Source organism: Ranitomeya imitator, chromosome 3 (assembly GCF_032444005.1).
Source record: "Ranitomeya imitator isolate aRanImi1 chromosome 3, aRanImi1.pri, whole genome shotgun sequence".
NCBI classification, from domain to species: domain Eukaryota; kingdom Metazoa; phylum Chordata; class Amphibia; order Anura; family Dendrobatidae; genus Ranitomeya; species Ranitomeya imitator.
This window is the reverse complement of record NC_091284.1, coordinates 513,492,441-513,508,827: the sequence shown is the minus strand read 5'-3', so window position 1 is coordinate 513,508,827 and position 16,387 is coordinate 513,492,441. Positions and strand designations below refer to the sequence as shown.

The following is a 16,387-nucleotide window of genomic DNA, read 5'->3' as shown; positions in this document are numbered from 1 at the left end:
TTTAGGCTGAAAATACCCCTCTTGGATTATACTTGAGTCATTGTCGGCGGGGGAGGGGGAGCGGCACTGTCCTTCATACTCGCCTGCCCCGGCGCGTCTCAGCATGTCCCTGCTTCTCTGGCGCTCACAGCTCTTCCTGTGTTCAGCGGTCACGTGGTACCGCTCATTAAAGTAATGAATATGGGTGCAACTCCACTCCCATAGGCGTGGAGCGCATATTCATTACTTTAATGAGCGGTACCAGTGACCGCTGAACACCGGAACAAGCTGCCGGCGCCCTCGCATCGGAGAAGCGGGGACTGCATCGGTAGGGTGAGCATACCGGGGGAGGTGAGCCATGCGATATTCACCTGTCTCCGTTCCACCATCGCGCGCCTCTGTAGCTTCCGCGTCCTCTGGCTGTGACGTTCAGGTCAGAAGGCGCGATGACGTGTTTAGTGTGCGCGCCGCCCTCTGCCTGAACAGTCACTGCAGAGACGGAAGACAGCGCGGCGGTGGAACGGAGACAGGTGAATATCGTAAGTGCCGGTGTCCCCGCCTGCTCAGGACAATAGGTGAGCAAGTCATTCTTCTTTTCTTTTTTTTTTTTTTTTTTTTTTTAATCGCAGCAGCAGCATATGGGGCAAATGTTTCTATGGAGCATCTAATGGGGCCATAATCATCCTTTATGCAGCATTATATGGGGCAAATGTTTCTATGGAGCATCTTATGGGGCCATAATCAACCTTTATGCAGCATTATATGGGGCCCATCATAAACTTTATGGAGCATTACATGAGGCGTATTTTGTATGAAGCATCTTATGGGGCCCATCATAAACTGTATGGATCATTATATGGGGCTCCTGATTCAATATGGATATTCAAAAACACTTACGGTAACCTACTGATGTCTCAATTTTTACTTTTATTGGTATCTATTTTTATTTTTGAAATTTACCAGTAGCTGCTGCATATCCCAACCTAGGCTTATACTCGAGTCATTAAGTTTTCCTAGTTTCTTGTGGCAAAATTAGGGGTCTCTGCTTATACTCGGGTCGGCTTATACTCGAGTATATACAGTGTATTGTCATTTTTTACATTTTAAAAAATTATAAAAGGAAAATTGGCGAATGCAAAAGTTTCTTGGCACCCTTTGTGACTGGTCCAAGGTTTCAGACCTTAATTAGCCTGTTAGTTATGGCTTGTTCACTGTCATCGTTAGGAAACACCACATGATGAAAATTTCCCAGCTTTATAAAATCTCAGCCTACTCTAACCTTGTGCCAAAAAATAGCAACAGTGGTTTCTTCAAACAGCTTCCTGGCAGTCTGAAAGTAATAATGATGGAGGCCCACAAAGCAGGAAAAGTCCACAAGAATATAGAAAAGCGTTTTCAAGTTGCCCTTTCTTTCCTCAGTTCAAAATGTAATTAACAAATGGTAGATAACAGGAACTGTGGAGGTCAAGGTAATGTCTGGAAGCAAATTTTCAATGAGAGCTGCTCTTAAAAATTGCTAGAGGCAATTCAGAACCCCTGCTTGACTGCAAAAGACCTTCAGAAAGATTTAGCAGACTGTGAAGTCGTGGTACATTGTTCTATTGTTCAGAGACTCTAGTGCAAATATGGCCTTCATGGAAGTCATCAGATAAAACCTCTTCTGTGTTCTCCCTATGAAATTAATCATCAGAAGTATGCAAAAGAAAATTTGAACAAGCCTGATGCATAATGGAAACAAGTTCTATGGACTGATGAGGTTAAATAGAACTCTTTGGACACAATGATCAAAGGTATGTGTGGCACAATGATCAAAGGTATGTGTGGAGAAAAAGGGCACAGAATTTCAGGAAAAGAACATCTCGACAACCATTAACCATGGGGGTGGATCAGTCGTGCTTTGGGGTAGTGTTGCAGTTCATGGCACGGGGAACATTTCGTGGGTAGAGGGAAGAATGGCTTTAAATGAAGTTTCAACAAATTGTAGATGCAAACATAACACCATCTGTAAAAAGCTGAAGTTGAAAAGAGGATGGCTCCTACAAATGGATAATGGTCCTAAACACACGTCAAAATTCACAAGTGACTACCTCAAAAGGCTCAAGCTGAAGGTTTTACAGTGGCCCTCGCAGTCCCCTGATCTGAAGATCATTGAAAATCTGTGGCTAGACCACAAAATAGCAGAGAAGACGACCCAGGAATCTCACAGAACTGGAAGAATGTTCCTAGGAAGAATGGATGAAAATCCCACAAACAAGAATTGAAAAACTCTTGTCTGGCTACAAAAAGTGTTTACAAGCTGTGAGACTTGCAAAGGGGGTGGAACTAGGTACTAACCATGCAGTGTGCCCAACGTTTGCATAGGCCCATTTTCCTTTTTGAAATTTTTTAAAAATTTAAGTGAAAATTTTATATTTTTTTGCCTAAAATACCAAGGAAATGTGTCATCTATAACATTAGGCCTTTTAGAGATCATTTAATCTTCAACTTTCTTAACTGTTCACAATAACAGTAATTTTCTTCTGGCGTGTCCAAACTTTTACATGTCACTGTAGTTTAATAGTTATGTTTAATACAGGTAAAAATGACAATGTCCCTGTTCCCGTAATCCAGTGAAGATTTTATTGCCAAAGAATGTGGGCTCAAAGGTTATGTATTTTTCTTCTTTTAAAGGCTGCTAGGAAATTGGTGCAGAGGGGTAAAAAAATAATGCTGCCACCGAAGAAAGACGCCCCAGATGTAGAAGAGCATCACACATGTAAGGAATGTGGAATGATATTTCAGCGCAAGTATGCCATGATCATGCACAGTATGAGTCATGATCACATCAAAAAATTCAAATGCCCGGTAAGTTACATAATGAGGGTTATGTTACATATTATTGGAGTTAGGGTAGGTTCACGAGCAAAATCGTCAAGAAAAAACATGACTTGTTATATATGTGCCATACATATGTCCGTTTTGTCCATTTGTATGGCATCCATTTTTATATGCACAATTTAATCTACTATATAATTGTCTAAGGGTCACTTCTGTCTCTGTCTGTCTTTCTGTCACAGATATTCATTGGTCGCGGCCTCTGTCTGTCATGGAATCCAAGTCGCTGATTGGTCGTGGCAAAACGCCCACGACCATTGCCACGACCAATCAGCGACGCCCGCAGTCCGGCGGCAATATGGCCGCTCTTTCCTCCCCGCAGTCAGTCTGTGCCCGCTCCGTATTCCCCTCCAGTCAGCCCTCACACAGGGTTAATGCCAGCGTTACCGGACCGCGGTGTAACGCACTCCGGTTACGCAGCTATTAACCCTGTGTGACCAACTCTTTTCTATTAATGCTGCCTATGCAGCATCAATAGTAAAACGATCTAATGTTAAAAATAATAATAATAAAAAAAATATAATGTTATACTCCCCCCTCCGCCGTCGAGTCCTCTCCTCGGCACTGCAAGCAGCAGGTTCCGCTTCCAAAGATGCTATGGGAGAAGGACCTTCCATCACGTCACGGTCATGTGACCGCGACGTCATCACAGGTCCTGCGCTCATACCAATCCTGGGACCGGAAGCTGCTGGGTGCTCCGCACACAAGTGCCAGAACTACAACGGGCTCTTCGGATGGTGAGTATATGTTTTTTTTTATTTTTTAACCTGTTACATACGTGGCTGGGCAATATACTACATGTCTGTGCTGTATACTACGTGACTGGGCAATATATTACGTGTCTGTGCTGTATACTACGTGACTGGGCAATATATTACGTGTCTGTGCTGTATACTACGTGACTGGGCAATATATTACGTGTCTGCTGTATACTACGTGACTGGGCAATATATTACGTGTCTGTGCTGTATACTACGTGACTGGGCAATATATTACGTGTCTGTGCTGTATACTACGTGACTGGGCAATATATTACGTGTCTGTGCTGTATACTACGTGACTGGGCAATATACTACGTGGTTCTGTGCTGTATACTACGTGGTTCTGTGCTGTATACTACGTGGCTCTGTGCTGTATACTACGTCGCTGGGCAATATACGACGTGGCTGGGCAATATACTACGTGGACATGCATATTCTAGAATACCCAATGCATTAGAATCGAGCCACCATCTAGTAAATAATAAAGTTTCCTATTTTATTTCATTGTATGTCAAAATCACGACATACCGATAACCCACATGTGATCTGTTTTTTTGCGTACCCATTGATGTATGATAGTCTGATTCAAGATAAAGATCAAAGTAGTTCATACTGCAATTATTTTTTTAATTTTTTTTTTAATACGCGCAGCGTATCGGTCAGTATGTAAAAACGTGAGATGGGGAAAATTATGAATTCTGTTTTGTCCATGTTAAGTTTGAGAAATCTAGCGGAGAAGGAGGATGAAATAGAGGTGATATTGAAAGCCGTGAGATTCCATGAGCTGTCCCATGCCAAAGGTGTAAATGGAGAACAGCAGGGGCCCTAGGCCTGAACCTTGCGGGACTCCGACAGATGGGGGGGCAAGGTGAGGAGGTGGTGTGTGAATGGCAGACGCCGAATGTCTGGTCTGTTAGGTATGACAAGATCCAGGATAGGGCCAAGTCTGTGATGCCAAGGGATGAGAGGGTCTGTAATAATAGGGAATGGTCCGCTGTGTCAAAGGCAGAGGACAGGTCCAGGAGGAGGAGGAGGACAGAAAAGTGTTGCTTGCTCTTCGTGGTTAATAGGTCATTGGTGACCTTAGTTAGGGCAGTTTCAGTGGAGTGGTGTGACCGGAAGCCAGATTGTAAGCGGTCGAAGAGGGAGCAGGAAGAGACATGGGAGGACAGTTAAAAATGGACTGTTGTTCCAGTAGTTTTGAGGCATAGGGGAGAAGATATATATGGCGATAGCTAGATACAGAGGGTGGTCAAGAGAGGACTTTTTGAGGATAGGTGTGATTGAGGCATGTTTAAAGCTTGAGGGGAAAGCACCAGTTGTTAAGGATAGGTTGAAGAGATGGGTTAGAGTTGGGATGAAGACTGTGGTGAGGTTTGGGATGAAGTGGGATGGGATCGGGTCAAGTGCACAGGTGGTGAGATGCGATCTTGAGAGTAAAGTGGAGAGTCGATCTTCTGTAATGGTGGAGAAGTTGGTTTTTGAGGTGGAGGGTTGGGCAGTTAGGAGGAAGGGCTCTGGGGGTTGTTGACCAAAACTGTCTCTGATGTTCTCAATCTTCTGCTTGAAAAATGAGGCAAAGTCTTCAGCTGAGATGAGTGGGGAGGAAGGAGGTGCTGGGGACGGAGGAGAGAGTTGAAGGTTTTGAATAACTGTTTAGGGTTGTGAGATAGGGGGAATATGAGAAGTAGGTTTGATGTGCTGCAGTGAGTGTGGCCTTGAAAATAGTGATGGATTGTTTGAATGCGATGAAGTGCTCGTTGGAGTGGGATCTTTTCCATCTGCGCTCAGCAGCCCTGGAAGCTCGCCTCAGTTCTTTGTTCAGGCTGGTGTGCCAGGGCTGTCTGTTGATTTTGCGAGCTTTGGTATGTGTGAGAGGCGTAACGGATTCCAAAGCTACAGCTATTGTGGTGTTATATAGAGCGGCAGCATCATCTGCATTATGTAGGGAACTTATGTCTGTAAGAGGGAGGAGGGATTCAGAGAGTGAGTGTAGATCAAGGTTTTTAAGATTTCTGCGAGGGTGTGCAAGTTTGGGGTTGGGGATTGTAGACAAAGAGTGGAGAGGAAAGAGAATGTGAGTAGGTTGTGATCAGAAAGAGGAACATGTGAGTTAGAGAGGTTAGACAGGGAGTAGAGGCGGGTGAAGATGAGGTTCAGTGTGTGGCCATTTTTGTGGGTGGCTGCAGATGACCATTGAGTGAGGCCGAAGGAGGAAGTGGGGTGAAGGATCAGTTATGTGACAGAAGAAAACCAACTCCACCATGCTTGCTGCTGGGGCAGGGTTTGTGGGAAAGGTGGAATCCACCATACGAAAGTGCAGCAGGGGAGGCGGTGTGAGAAGGGGTGAGCCAGGTTACGGTTATGGCGAGGAAGGAAAGTTTAGGTAGTAACAAAAAGATCATGGACGTAGGAAATCTTGTTGCAGACAGAGCGAGCGTTCCACAGAGCTCCCGTTAGTGGGACTGGGGAAGCGGGGGCTGGTCGAATGGGTATAAGGTTAGAGAGGTTACGGAAATTTGTGATAGAGCGAGGATGGGAGGTAGAAATGACTGTGGGAATGTGGTGAGGAGGACCAGGATTTTGAGAGATCTCACCAGCAGTGAGAAGGAGCAGCGAAAGTGTTAGCAGGTGGGAGCAGGAGGGGGCTGTCTGTGCTTGGAGAGAGGATTGTATGTTGAGGAACAGTTCTGAGGAGGAAGTGAGATGGATGGGGAGGGTTGAAGAGGAGATGAACAGTTCCTTACTAGGAGTTGGGATTAGGGGGGTTATTAGAAAGTGAAGGATTATGGGGGTGAAAGTGAACGCAAACACAAACATTGTTTACAGTGACTGTATCCAGTTACCTTCAGTTCAATTCTGGAATTAATTCTGATCTTCACACTTATAGGATACACACTGCAGACGAAAGTCTTGGCAGACTTGTGCTATCCAATATATGTGTTACTAAGTGCATTCAGGTGTGAAGCAGAGAGGAGTGGTCTGTGCTCATCTTGGTCAGAGAATTAAGAGTGGACCAGATACATATAATCAAGCCAAAGTAAAGAACGTCATAAATAACACTGGGGTAAAGCTGGGGTTAGTTGAAAGACATACCATGTGTATACTAGGAGCAGAGGTAAGAGTCCATGTGGAAAGTTGGGTGATGTACCATTAAAGAGTATGGTAGGTATTTTGCATTCTGTGCTTGGCAAAAATCAGTTAATTATTTGGCTATTCAAGTAATTTTATGAGGTTTTCTTTGTGATGCACGGTGCTTATTAATTTATTTTTATTTATTTTTTTGCTGATATCTGTAGAAAAATAAAGGAAATAAAGGTCTCTTTCCCATTTTTTTAATTCTTTTTTTCAGACCATGAAAGGGTTACTAAAATACATTTAAAAAAATTGTTCTCCATTATGTGACAAATGTTAATATATTGGACATGTGTTGTTTTTGTTTGTTTGTTTTATGGGTGCAGCAGTAATAAAAGTAATTAATGTTTGTCTGTTTTTTGTTTTTTTTACATATTTCTCCTTCGCCTCATTGGGGGACACAGGACCATGGGTTATGCTGCTGTCACTAGGAGGCTGACACTAAGCTAAGACAAAAAAAGGTTAGCTCCTCCCCTGCAGTATACACCCTCATGCTGGCTTCCAGAGACCCAGTTCAAGCTTCGTGTCCGTAGGAGGCACACTGTTTTTTCATCACGATTTTTTTTTTTCACTTTCCTATCCGGACGAAGGGGGCGACGGATTCTTTCAAGGTCCGATCTCCCCCGAAACAGCAACAGGCGAGCACGGGAGTTTCACCTCACCGTATCCTCTCCTGCGACGAGGGAGCCACTGCCTGAGCTGACCCTTTTTTGGGCGACGGTTTTTTCCCTAAAAGGGCGCCGATCTCCCCACTTGATACAGACGAGCACTGGGTTTTCCTCCAGTATCCTCCTCTGCAGCCAGGCTTTTTATTGCCGGACATCTGCCCTGGCCACCAGGTTTTGCCCTCGGCTGTACAGAGGCACTATTTCTGTGGCGTCCGTGCAGACCACACTGCATCACCAATGTTCTTCGTGATCCAGGTGGTGGACGGTTCCTCTCCACCCCCCTGTTTGGGGCTGGTGGATAGAGGCTTCCCAACCCCTGCACCGTCCCATGCCATCCTAAGGCACCTCTCACCTCCTCATGGCACCTCTGGTAAGTGTCTCGGGGGGGATCGCCGGTCTTGTGGTCCGGAGGGCTCCTCCTGGGCAGCGCCCATAGTGGCCTGGAGCATTCCCACAGTTTTTTGGCATTTTGCGCCGCGCGCCGGGCCGAAGCCGCAAATTTAGCCCCCGGCTTCGGCCTAGTCGCTGGACGCTGCGATAGGCTCCGCCCCCCACCGCGCGTCATCGGCGGCTCCACCCCCCGGTCCTGGCGCTTCTCGCAGCCGCCGAGATCTCTCTCCTGATCTCGGCGGCCATCTTGATCCCAAACTGCACGCCGCAGCTCAGCCTCTACAGAGCGTCTAGCTGTCACAGCGCCCAGGGGAACCCCACGTGCAGCCGGTTTTCTTCTCTGGCAACACTTGCCCTCTCTGGAACGGGACACAGGACCAGGGTAAGGAGACTTCGTCAGCTCTCCTCTGCAGCGTTGCCCTCGGCTTCCCCTCATTTATAGACCCTGTGATCTAATTTTCTTGCATTAGAATCATGTCCCAGTCAAGGTCCAAAAAATCCTCTAAGGTGCATACGACCTTTTTTTCTGCGTGTACCACCTGCCAGGCCCCGCTCCCTAGGCCGCAAAGTTCTCCCCTCTGCTCTGCCTGCGATGCTCCATGTGCCCAGGAGCCCTCCACCGCTACCGACTCTGGTGTACCTAGTCCCCCCCCCCCCCCCCCCCCCCGTGGGTCGCCTCACTTTCACAGTCCGTGGATTTTTTAGCCAACGCCATCAAATCCATTCAAAATCCTCCCGGGGAACGGGGCAATCCGTTACAGGTGTTAGGAGATCCCTCCATAGCAGGGGAATCGTCGGCCAGCAGGGGCCGCTCTCCACTTAGAGGCACGGTCATCCAGAAAACGGATCCGTACTACTTCTCCTGAGCGTTCACCTCGCCACTCAGACTCTGGCAGCTCCACCTCTCGCTCACCCTCTTTGGGGGCTCGCAGCGTTCACGACTCTGAGCATGAGTCCGAGGTATCATTGGACCCGGAGGCTCCGGAGTTCAGAGCTACGGTTGACTCCCTCATTGTAGCAGTCAATCATGCGCTTAAGGTGGATGATGATTCTAATTCCGCTCCGGAACACGCGGTCTCTTTTACCAGAACCAAGCGTTCCCACAAATCTTTTGCCTCTCACCCAGCTTTTCTAGATATAGTCAAGCGACACAGGGAGCGTCCAGATAAGCGTTTCTCGGGTAAGAAGGATCTGGTATCGAAGTATCCCTTCTCAGCAGATCTCATGAAAGACTGGACGGATCCCCCTATAGTAGATCCTCCGGTCTCGCGCCTGGCCTCTAAAACGCTTCTTTCAGTCCCGGACGGCGCTTCAATTAAGAGTCCCACTGAACGCCAGCTAGACTCTCTAGCTTGCTCAGTGTACGAGGCCTCAGGCTCTTCCCTGTCCCCCTCCTTCGCTGCGGCTTGGGTGACCAAGGCAATAGTTTCCTGGGCGGACGCTCTAGCGAAATCCATTCAGGAACAGGTCCTCCCGTCTGAGATGGCGGACCTGGCTAAGCAGTTAGCCATGGCTAGCGATTATGTAATGTACGCATCTCTCGACGCAGCGAATTGCGCAGCATCGGCGGCTTCTAACGCCATCGCTATTAGAAGGGCTCTTTGGCTCAGAGAGTGGCGCGCAGACTCCTCTTCTAAAAAAATCCCTGATCTCTCTCCCTTTTCAAAGCGGGCGCCTTTTCGGCGAAAAGCTTGACCAGCTTATTTCCGACGCCACGGGGGGGAAAGAGCAAGTTCCTTCCCCAACAGAGGCCCAAGGCGGCTTTCCAGCGCCAGCCTTACTTTCGTTTTTGGCCCTTTCGTACCAGCCCAGCCTGGTCCAATCCTTCCGGTCTTCCCAGATCGGACCGATCCGCTCGCACAGAGACTCTCGTCCCTCCTTCAGGCCGAACCCTTCCTGGCGCGGAAAACCTAGGCAGCCCAGAACCCGAGGTTCCAGACCTCCCAGATTCCCGTCTCAATGACTCGGGAACGGCGCCAGTCGATACCACCAGAGTAGGCGGACGTCTACTCCTTTTTCAGCAAGCCTGGCTCTCCGTCGTTCACGACGAATGGGTCAGGGATCTGGTATCGTCGGGCTACAAAATAGAGTTCTCCTCTCCTCCTCCAACTCGGTATTTCCCCTCTCGTCTCCCCAGTTCGGGAGCTCAGTCTCGCGCCCTTCTTTGCGCCATTCACGCTCTCCGCCAGAGCGGGGTCATTGTTCTGGTCCCGGAACACGAGAGGTTCAAAGGTTTCTACTCAAACCTCTTCGTCGTGCCAAAGAAGGACGGAAAGGTGCGACCCATTTTGGATCTCAAACTCCTGAACAAGTGCGTAAGAGTCCGGCACTTCAGGATGGAATCCCTCAGATCGGTCATCTCTTCGATGGAAAGAGGGGAATTCTTGGCCTCGATAGACATCAAGGATGCCTATCTTCACATCCCGATTTTCCCACCTCATCAAAGGTTCCTCCGCTTTGCCGTTCTGGAGGACCACTTCCAGTTCACGGCCTTACCCTTCGGTCTTGCAACGGCGCCCAGGGTATTCAACAAGGTCATGGCGGCTGTCATGGCCATCCTTCATTCTCGAGGAGTCGTCGTGTTACCTTACTTAGACGATCTCCTCATAAAGGGCCCGTCTTTCCAATCCTGCGAGTCAAGCATCCACATTACCCTGGATTCCCTTTCGCGCCTGGGCTGGCTGATCAACTTGGACAAGTCCTCTCCCGTTCCTGCCCGTCGGATCTCCTTTCTGGGAATGATCCTGGACACTTCAAGGGGGCTGGTCTTGCTTCCTCGGTCCAAGGCCCAAGCGCTTCATCAGGGAGCCCGAGCGCTATGCCATCCTCGTCCGCGAACCATTCGGTTCGCCATGAAGATCCTGGGAAAGATGGTTGCAGCAATCGAAGCGGTTCCCTTTGCTCAACTCCATCTCCGTCCCTTGCAACAGGCTCTGCTGGACAACTGGGACAGGAGTCTCTCATCTCTCGACCGTCCTTGCCCCCTGTCCCCGCGGGTCAGACAATCTCTCGTATGGTGGACCCTGGGCTCGTCTCTTCTCCAGGGGAAGTCCTTCCTCCCGATCTGCTGGTTAATGGTAACCACCGACGCCAGTCTCCTCGGCTGGGGGGCGGTGTTTCTCCACCACTCTGCCCAGGGCCGTTGGACAGTTCGGGAATCCAGACTCCCCATCAACATCCTGGAGATTCGCGCTATCAGACTTGCTCTGAGTCGCTTTCACGCCCTGCTCGCGGGCCACCCAGTACGAGTCCAATCGGACAACGTCACGGCGGTGGCTTACATCAACCACCAGGGGGGTACCCGCAGCAGGGCGGCGATGCAGGAAGTCTCCCTCATCCTTCGTTGGGCCGAATCCAACCATTCCATCATCTCTGCGGTACACATTCCGGGAGTCGAGAACTGGGCGGCGGACTTCCTGAGCCGCCAGGGCCTTGCCTCGGGGGAGTGGGAACTCCACCCAGAGGTATTTCACCAGATCTGTCTTCGCTGGGGGACCCCGGACGTGGATCTGATGGCGTCCAGATTGAACGCCAATGTCCACAACTTCATTGCACGTTCTCGGGATCCCCAGGCCATAGGAGTAGACGCGCTGATTTCTCCGTGGCATCAGTTTCAGCTCCCATACGTGTTCCCTCCCCTTCCCTTACTGCCGAAGGTGATCCGAAAGATCAAGACGGAGGGAGTTCCGGTCATTCTGGTCGCCCCAGATTGGCCACGTCGCGCTTGGTACGCGGAACTCGTTCAGCTCGTGGCCGACGTTCCCTGGCGGTTACCAGACCGCCCAGACCTGCTTCTCCAAGCTCCGATTTGCCACCAGAGCTCAGGGGCCCTACGTTTAACGGCGTGGCTGTTGAAACCTGGATTCTAACTCGTGCCGGTTTCTCTCAGCAGGTCATCCCCACCATGTTAAGCGCTCGTAAGGCGTCTTCCGCCTCCATTTACCACCGCGCCTGGAAAACCTTCTTCTCATGGTGCAGGCTCCGGGGTCACCCTCCGCTCGTTTTCTCTATCCCTTGCATCTTGGATTTCCTTCAGTCTGGTCTGGATTCCGGCCTGGCCCTGAGTTCCCTTAAAGGTCAGATCTCAGCGTTATCCGTGCTGTTCCAGCGTAAGATCGCCAACAACCTCCAGGTCAGGACCTTCATTCAGGGAGTCTCCCATGTGGTTCCCCCCTACAGGATGCCTTTAGAGACCTGGGATCTCTACTTGGTCCTGGGGGCTCTTCAGGAACCTCCGTTCGAACCCCTTGAAGACGTTCCGCTCTCTGTCCTCTCTTGGAAGGTTGCCTTCCTGGTAGCGGTGACGTCCATCAGAAGGGTTTCAGAGCTCGCCGCTTTATCCTGCCGGGCACCTTTCCTTGCTTTTCATCAGGACAAGGTAGTCCTACGCCCTTCCCCGGTGTTTCTTCCGAAGGTGGTCTCATCTTTCCACCTTAACGAGGACATCATTCTTCCCTCCTTCTGCCCGCAGCCCAAACATAGGGTCGAAAAGGCTCTCCATACTCTGGACGTAGTACGGGCCCTCAGGAGGTACATTTCCAGAACGGCGCATTTCAGAAAATCGGACGCCCTTTTCGTGCTCCCGGAGGGTCACAGAAAGGGTTTGGCTGCGTCTAAATCCACGATTTCCAGATGGATCCGATCCGCTATCCAGGAATCCTATCGGGTCAGGGGCAGTCCTATCCCGGCGGGGATTAGAGCTCACTCCACTCGGTCGATGGGTGCTTCCTGGGCCATCCGGCACCAGGCAACAGTGGAGCAGGTTTGCAAGGCCGCAACGTGGTCCAGCCTGCATACTTTCTCAAAACACTACAATGTCCACATCCACTCCTCTGCGGACGCGGCCCTTGGCAGGCGTATCCTGCAAGCAGCCGTTGCGCATTTGTAGTCGGATGGTACACGGAGTAATTTGGTTGTATTGTTTCCCTCCCAGGGACTGCTTTGGGACGTCCCATGGTCCTGTGTCCCCCAATGAGGTGAAGGAGAAATAGGGATTTTTGTGTGTACTCACCGTAAAATCCTTTTCTCCGAGACACTCATTGGGGGACACAGCACCCACCCTGGTAGCCTTACGGCTCGTTGCCTTTTTGGTCTTTGACTGTTGGTTTGACATGTTATATTCTAAAGTTACCTGTTATATTGTTGTTATTATCCTACTGCTTTTGCACTGAACTGGGTCTCTGGAAGCCAGCATGAGGGTGTATACTGCAGGGGAGGAGCTAACCTTTTTTTGTCTCAGCTTAGTGTCAGCCTCCTAGTGACAGCAGCATAACCCATGGTCCTGTGTCCCCCAATGAGTGTCTCGGAGAAAAGGATTTTACGGTGAGTACACACACAAATCCCTATTTTTCATTTATTTTACATATTGGGCCTTCCATAAGGTAATGGGGGGCATTTAAATATTGAAATATTTTTTTTTTCAACTTATCTCTTTTGTAACTGGGGCTGGTACTTTAGCCCTTGTTACAGAGAGAATGCAGCCTACTTACCAGCAGAGATGTCTGGGCTTCTGATCGCCCAGCAGCTCCTGTTCTCTCCCTGTACAACGACCACATGTCCTCTGTGTATAGAGGAGGAAGCAACATCGGGGCTTCCTATTACTGTGGACCCAGCGCTTCTTTAGTGCTATGTATACACCAATGGAGAAGGCACAGAAGCGAATAAACCATCTGTGCCTTCTCTATGGTGAATCCCCACTCCCTCTTTACACAGTCATGCATAGCTGTACTACCATGCTATGACGTTTTGGAACATCACTATACAGTAGGAGCATGATCTCCTGGATGTTAAAAGGCTATGGGGGGCTTCTGAAGCTGTTAAAGGGAATGGTTTCATCAAGACAACCATCCATACGCTCTGTTAGGATGTTAACAAGGGCTGTCATTTAAATGACCAACATCTTTTATGGAAATTTTCCTTGCCAAGAAATAAGTGGCCACTATGCTGGGTTGGTTAGCTAAAGCTGCATCCACATATAGATTAGTGAAAAAATAGAAATGTACAGAAAGTTAATTATTTATTTTTATAAAGTGTTGTATATCTTAATTATCTTATAGCTGTGCAAGAAGGAGTTCCAGTACAGGGCGTCATTACGTGCCCATTTGATCAGGCACTCTCGTAAAACAGAGCCGGATATGGAGGCAGAAGAGATCAAAGGAATGACCAAGCGGCAATACATATGTGACATTTGTGGAAGAACCCTTCCAAAGATGTACTCTTTGAGGCTACATATGCTCAAACATACTGGCGTTAAGCCTCATGAATGCCAGGTAAGTGTGGCGCAGTAGTAAAAAATGTGATGTGTATAGGTCATCTGCTAGCGATACACGTCCTACAGCTTTACTTTATTGATAAGGCATCCTCAGGTTCTGCACTAGGACTTATGTGAGGGGGATGAGGGAACATAATGAATACACAAGAAACTTGCTCCTCATCTGCCAGGTGAACATACAGGGAGGAGACCAGTCTGATATACATGTCACCAGTGCACCCACCGTGGTGGTGGCTGCTAAAGCCAAGCAATAGTGAGGCAAAAAAAGCTACTTATACAGCGTAAACCTGGCAAATAGGAGAAAAAGGAGTACCAGGCGATAATTTTACTAAACAACAGTATAAATCTTTATTAAATATCAAAAAAATAAATCCGTCCTTGGGGGTGACCACCTCTCTAGCTCATAGACCTGGGTAAGCTTGTCCCCTTGCACTTTTTAGGTATTATCCTGTGTGATATGTGTGTCTGTTAAATTAATATGGGGGCATCCTTTTTCCGTGGTCTTGTTTTTGTTTCATGACTATGATATAATGCCTGCTACCTGTTGAGGTGGTTACCTCTCTTCCTATCTGTACCTCTGTGGGGTATGAGTTACTTTATTTCATGTGCTTTATGTATTCTTTTTGATATTTAACAAAGATTTATATTGTTGTGTTTTTTTTTTTTTTTTGTTTTTTTTTTTTTGTTAAATTATCACGTGGTACTCCTTTTTCTCATATTCGCCATGTTTTTTGGAGATGGTGTAGCTGTTTTAGGGTGGGCCACCATAGGTGCCCCATTCTCTTAGCATTTGATAAGCAGCTGGGTTGGTTTCTATTTAGACAGCGTAAACCTGTAGTATTAGTGAGGAAATACTGCTTTCTGAGTATTTTTTTTATTTTTCAAGATTCTTATCTGACTGTTAAAGTATCCCATGAAGATGGAAATAGAGTAAGATTGCATTTAGATCAATATATTCTAGAAGTCCGAGTTGTTTATATATATTTTTTTCCTCCTAAGATTTGTCAGAAGACATTCACTCACAAGAATGGTTTAAAGATGCACCAGGCTTTACATGAAACACACAAGCAGTTCCAATGTAATCTGTGTGACAAGTCCTTTGTGACCAACCGCAGCCTGCAGGAACATGTGAGCACCCATACAGGTAATTCATGGCGGCTGAATGTCCAACTTGTCTGGAGATTTCCATACTGATGAGTTGTTTGCGGCTTATGGTAAATGCCGCCTTATCCTCTTGGGCTTCAGGGAGTCTTAGCTTAATTATTTTAAGTGATTCTTTTTGTTCTGTAGGCGAAACAAAGTATCTTTGCACAATGTGTGGGAAAACTTTCCATCGGGCATCTGGTCTCAGTAAACATCTCAAGCAGCACAAGCCCAAACCTGAAGTTCAGAAATATCACTGCACACAGTAAGTGTCCACTTTGTTTCTTCTCACAGTCTTGGACCCAACAAGCCTCCCGCACACGTCTTTTATTTTACCCCTCTGTAATGTTTGTAAACTGAGATTGAGTAACATCGCCTTTTCCCTTCAACTGGTATTCACTGGCTGTCCGAAATACTCTTTTCATCTGGTAGAGGTTTCTTTATACTGAAAACGGCCTGGTTCTGACACTGGGTCACTTACTGGGCTGCAAACAGTAGCAGTATAGAATATGCGTATTACACCTTTAATACAGTTGCACCCAGTAAGTTCCCACGTGGGAAGCATTTCAATAACTGTACTTCTGTTTGTGACATTCACCTTCTATCAGAGAGTTTCAGTTTCTGATATTTGTATTGAATATAGGTGTGAAAAAAGTTTCTCTGAAGCCCGGGATCTGCAGCAGCACATGAATAAGCACTTTGGCGTGAAGCCCTTTGAGTGTGAGGTTTGTGGGAAGTGCTACAGCTGGAAGAAAGATTGGTACTCGCATGTAAAATCCCATTCTGTAACCGAGCCGTACAGGTGAGGATCCTTTATTTCTTGTACTATCTGGTAACATACCTGACTATCCCTCTCGCTATAGCTCGGTACTTCTGTGTGTAGTTGATCTCATCAAATTTGCTACCGCATGTGTCCACTATCATCATTTCAGATGTAACACATGTGGAAAGGAGTTCTTTGAGAAGTCATTATTCAGGAGACATGTCAATAAGGCAACCCATGGCAAAAAGGGAAGAATTAAGAGGAATATTGAGCGAGTTTGTACCCATTGTGGAAAAACCTTTACCCAACTGAGAGAGTTCAGAAGACATGTGAACAACCATGAAGGTAAAACAAAGACAAGTTGTCATCCTGAGTCTCTGATCATTCATGGCATATGTGGAGT

General features: G+C 47.7%; 1 protein-coding gene across 2 annotated transcripts in view; it reads left to right on the top strand.

Annotated features, from left to right (window-relative positions):
• The window catches only part of ZBTB11 (zinc finger and BTB domain containing 11), a 52,299-nt gene that overhangs the window by 13,093 nt on the left and 22,819 nt on the right, over positions 1-16,387 (top strand). For both annotated transcript variants that reach the window (XM_069757732.1, XM_069757733.1), the window contains exons 5-10: positions 2,650-2,823; positions 13,864-14,076; positions 15,078-15,222; positions 15,369-15,486; positions 15,865-16,023; positions 16,154-16,329. In XM_069757732.1, coding sequence (XP_069613833.1) covers positions 2,650-2,823; positions 13,864-14,076; positions 15,078-15,222; positions 15,369-15,486; positions 15,865-16,023; positions 16,154-16,329 — 985 coding nt within the window. The remainder of the gene's footprint in view (positions 1-2,649; positions 2,824-13,863; positions 14,077-15,077; positions 15,223-15,368; positions 15,487-15,864; positions 16,024-16,153; positions 16,330-16,387) is intronic.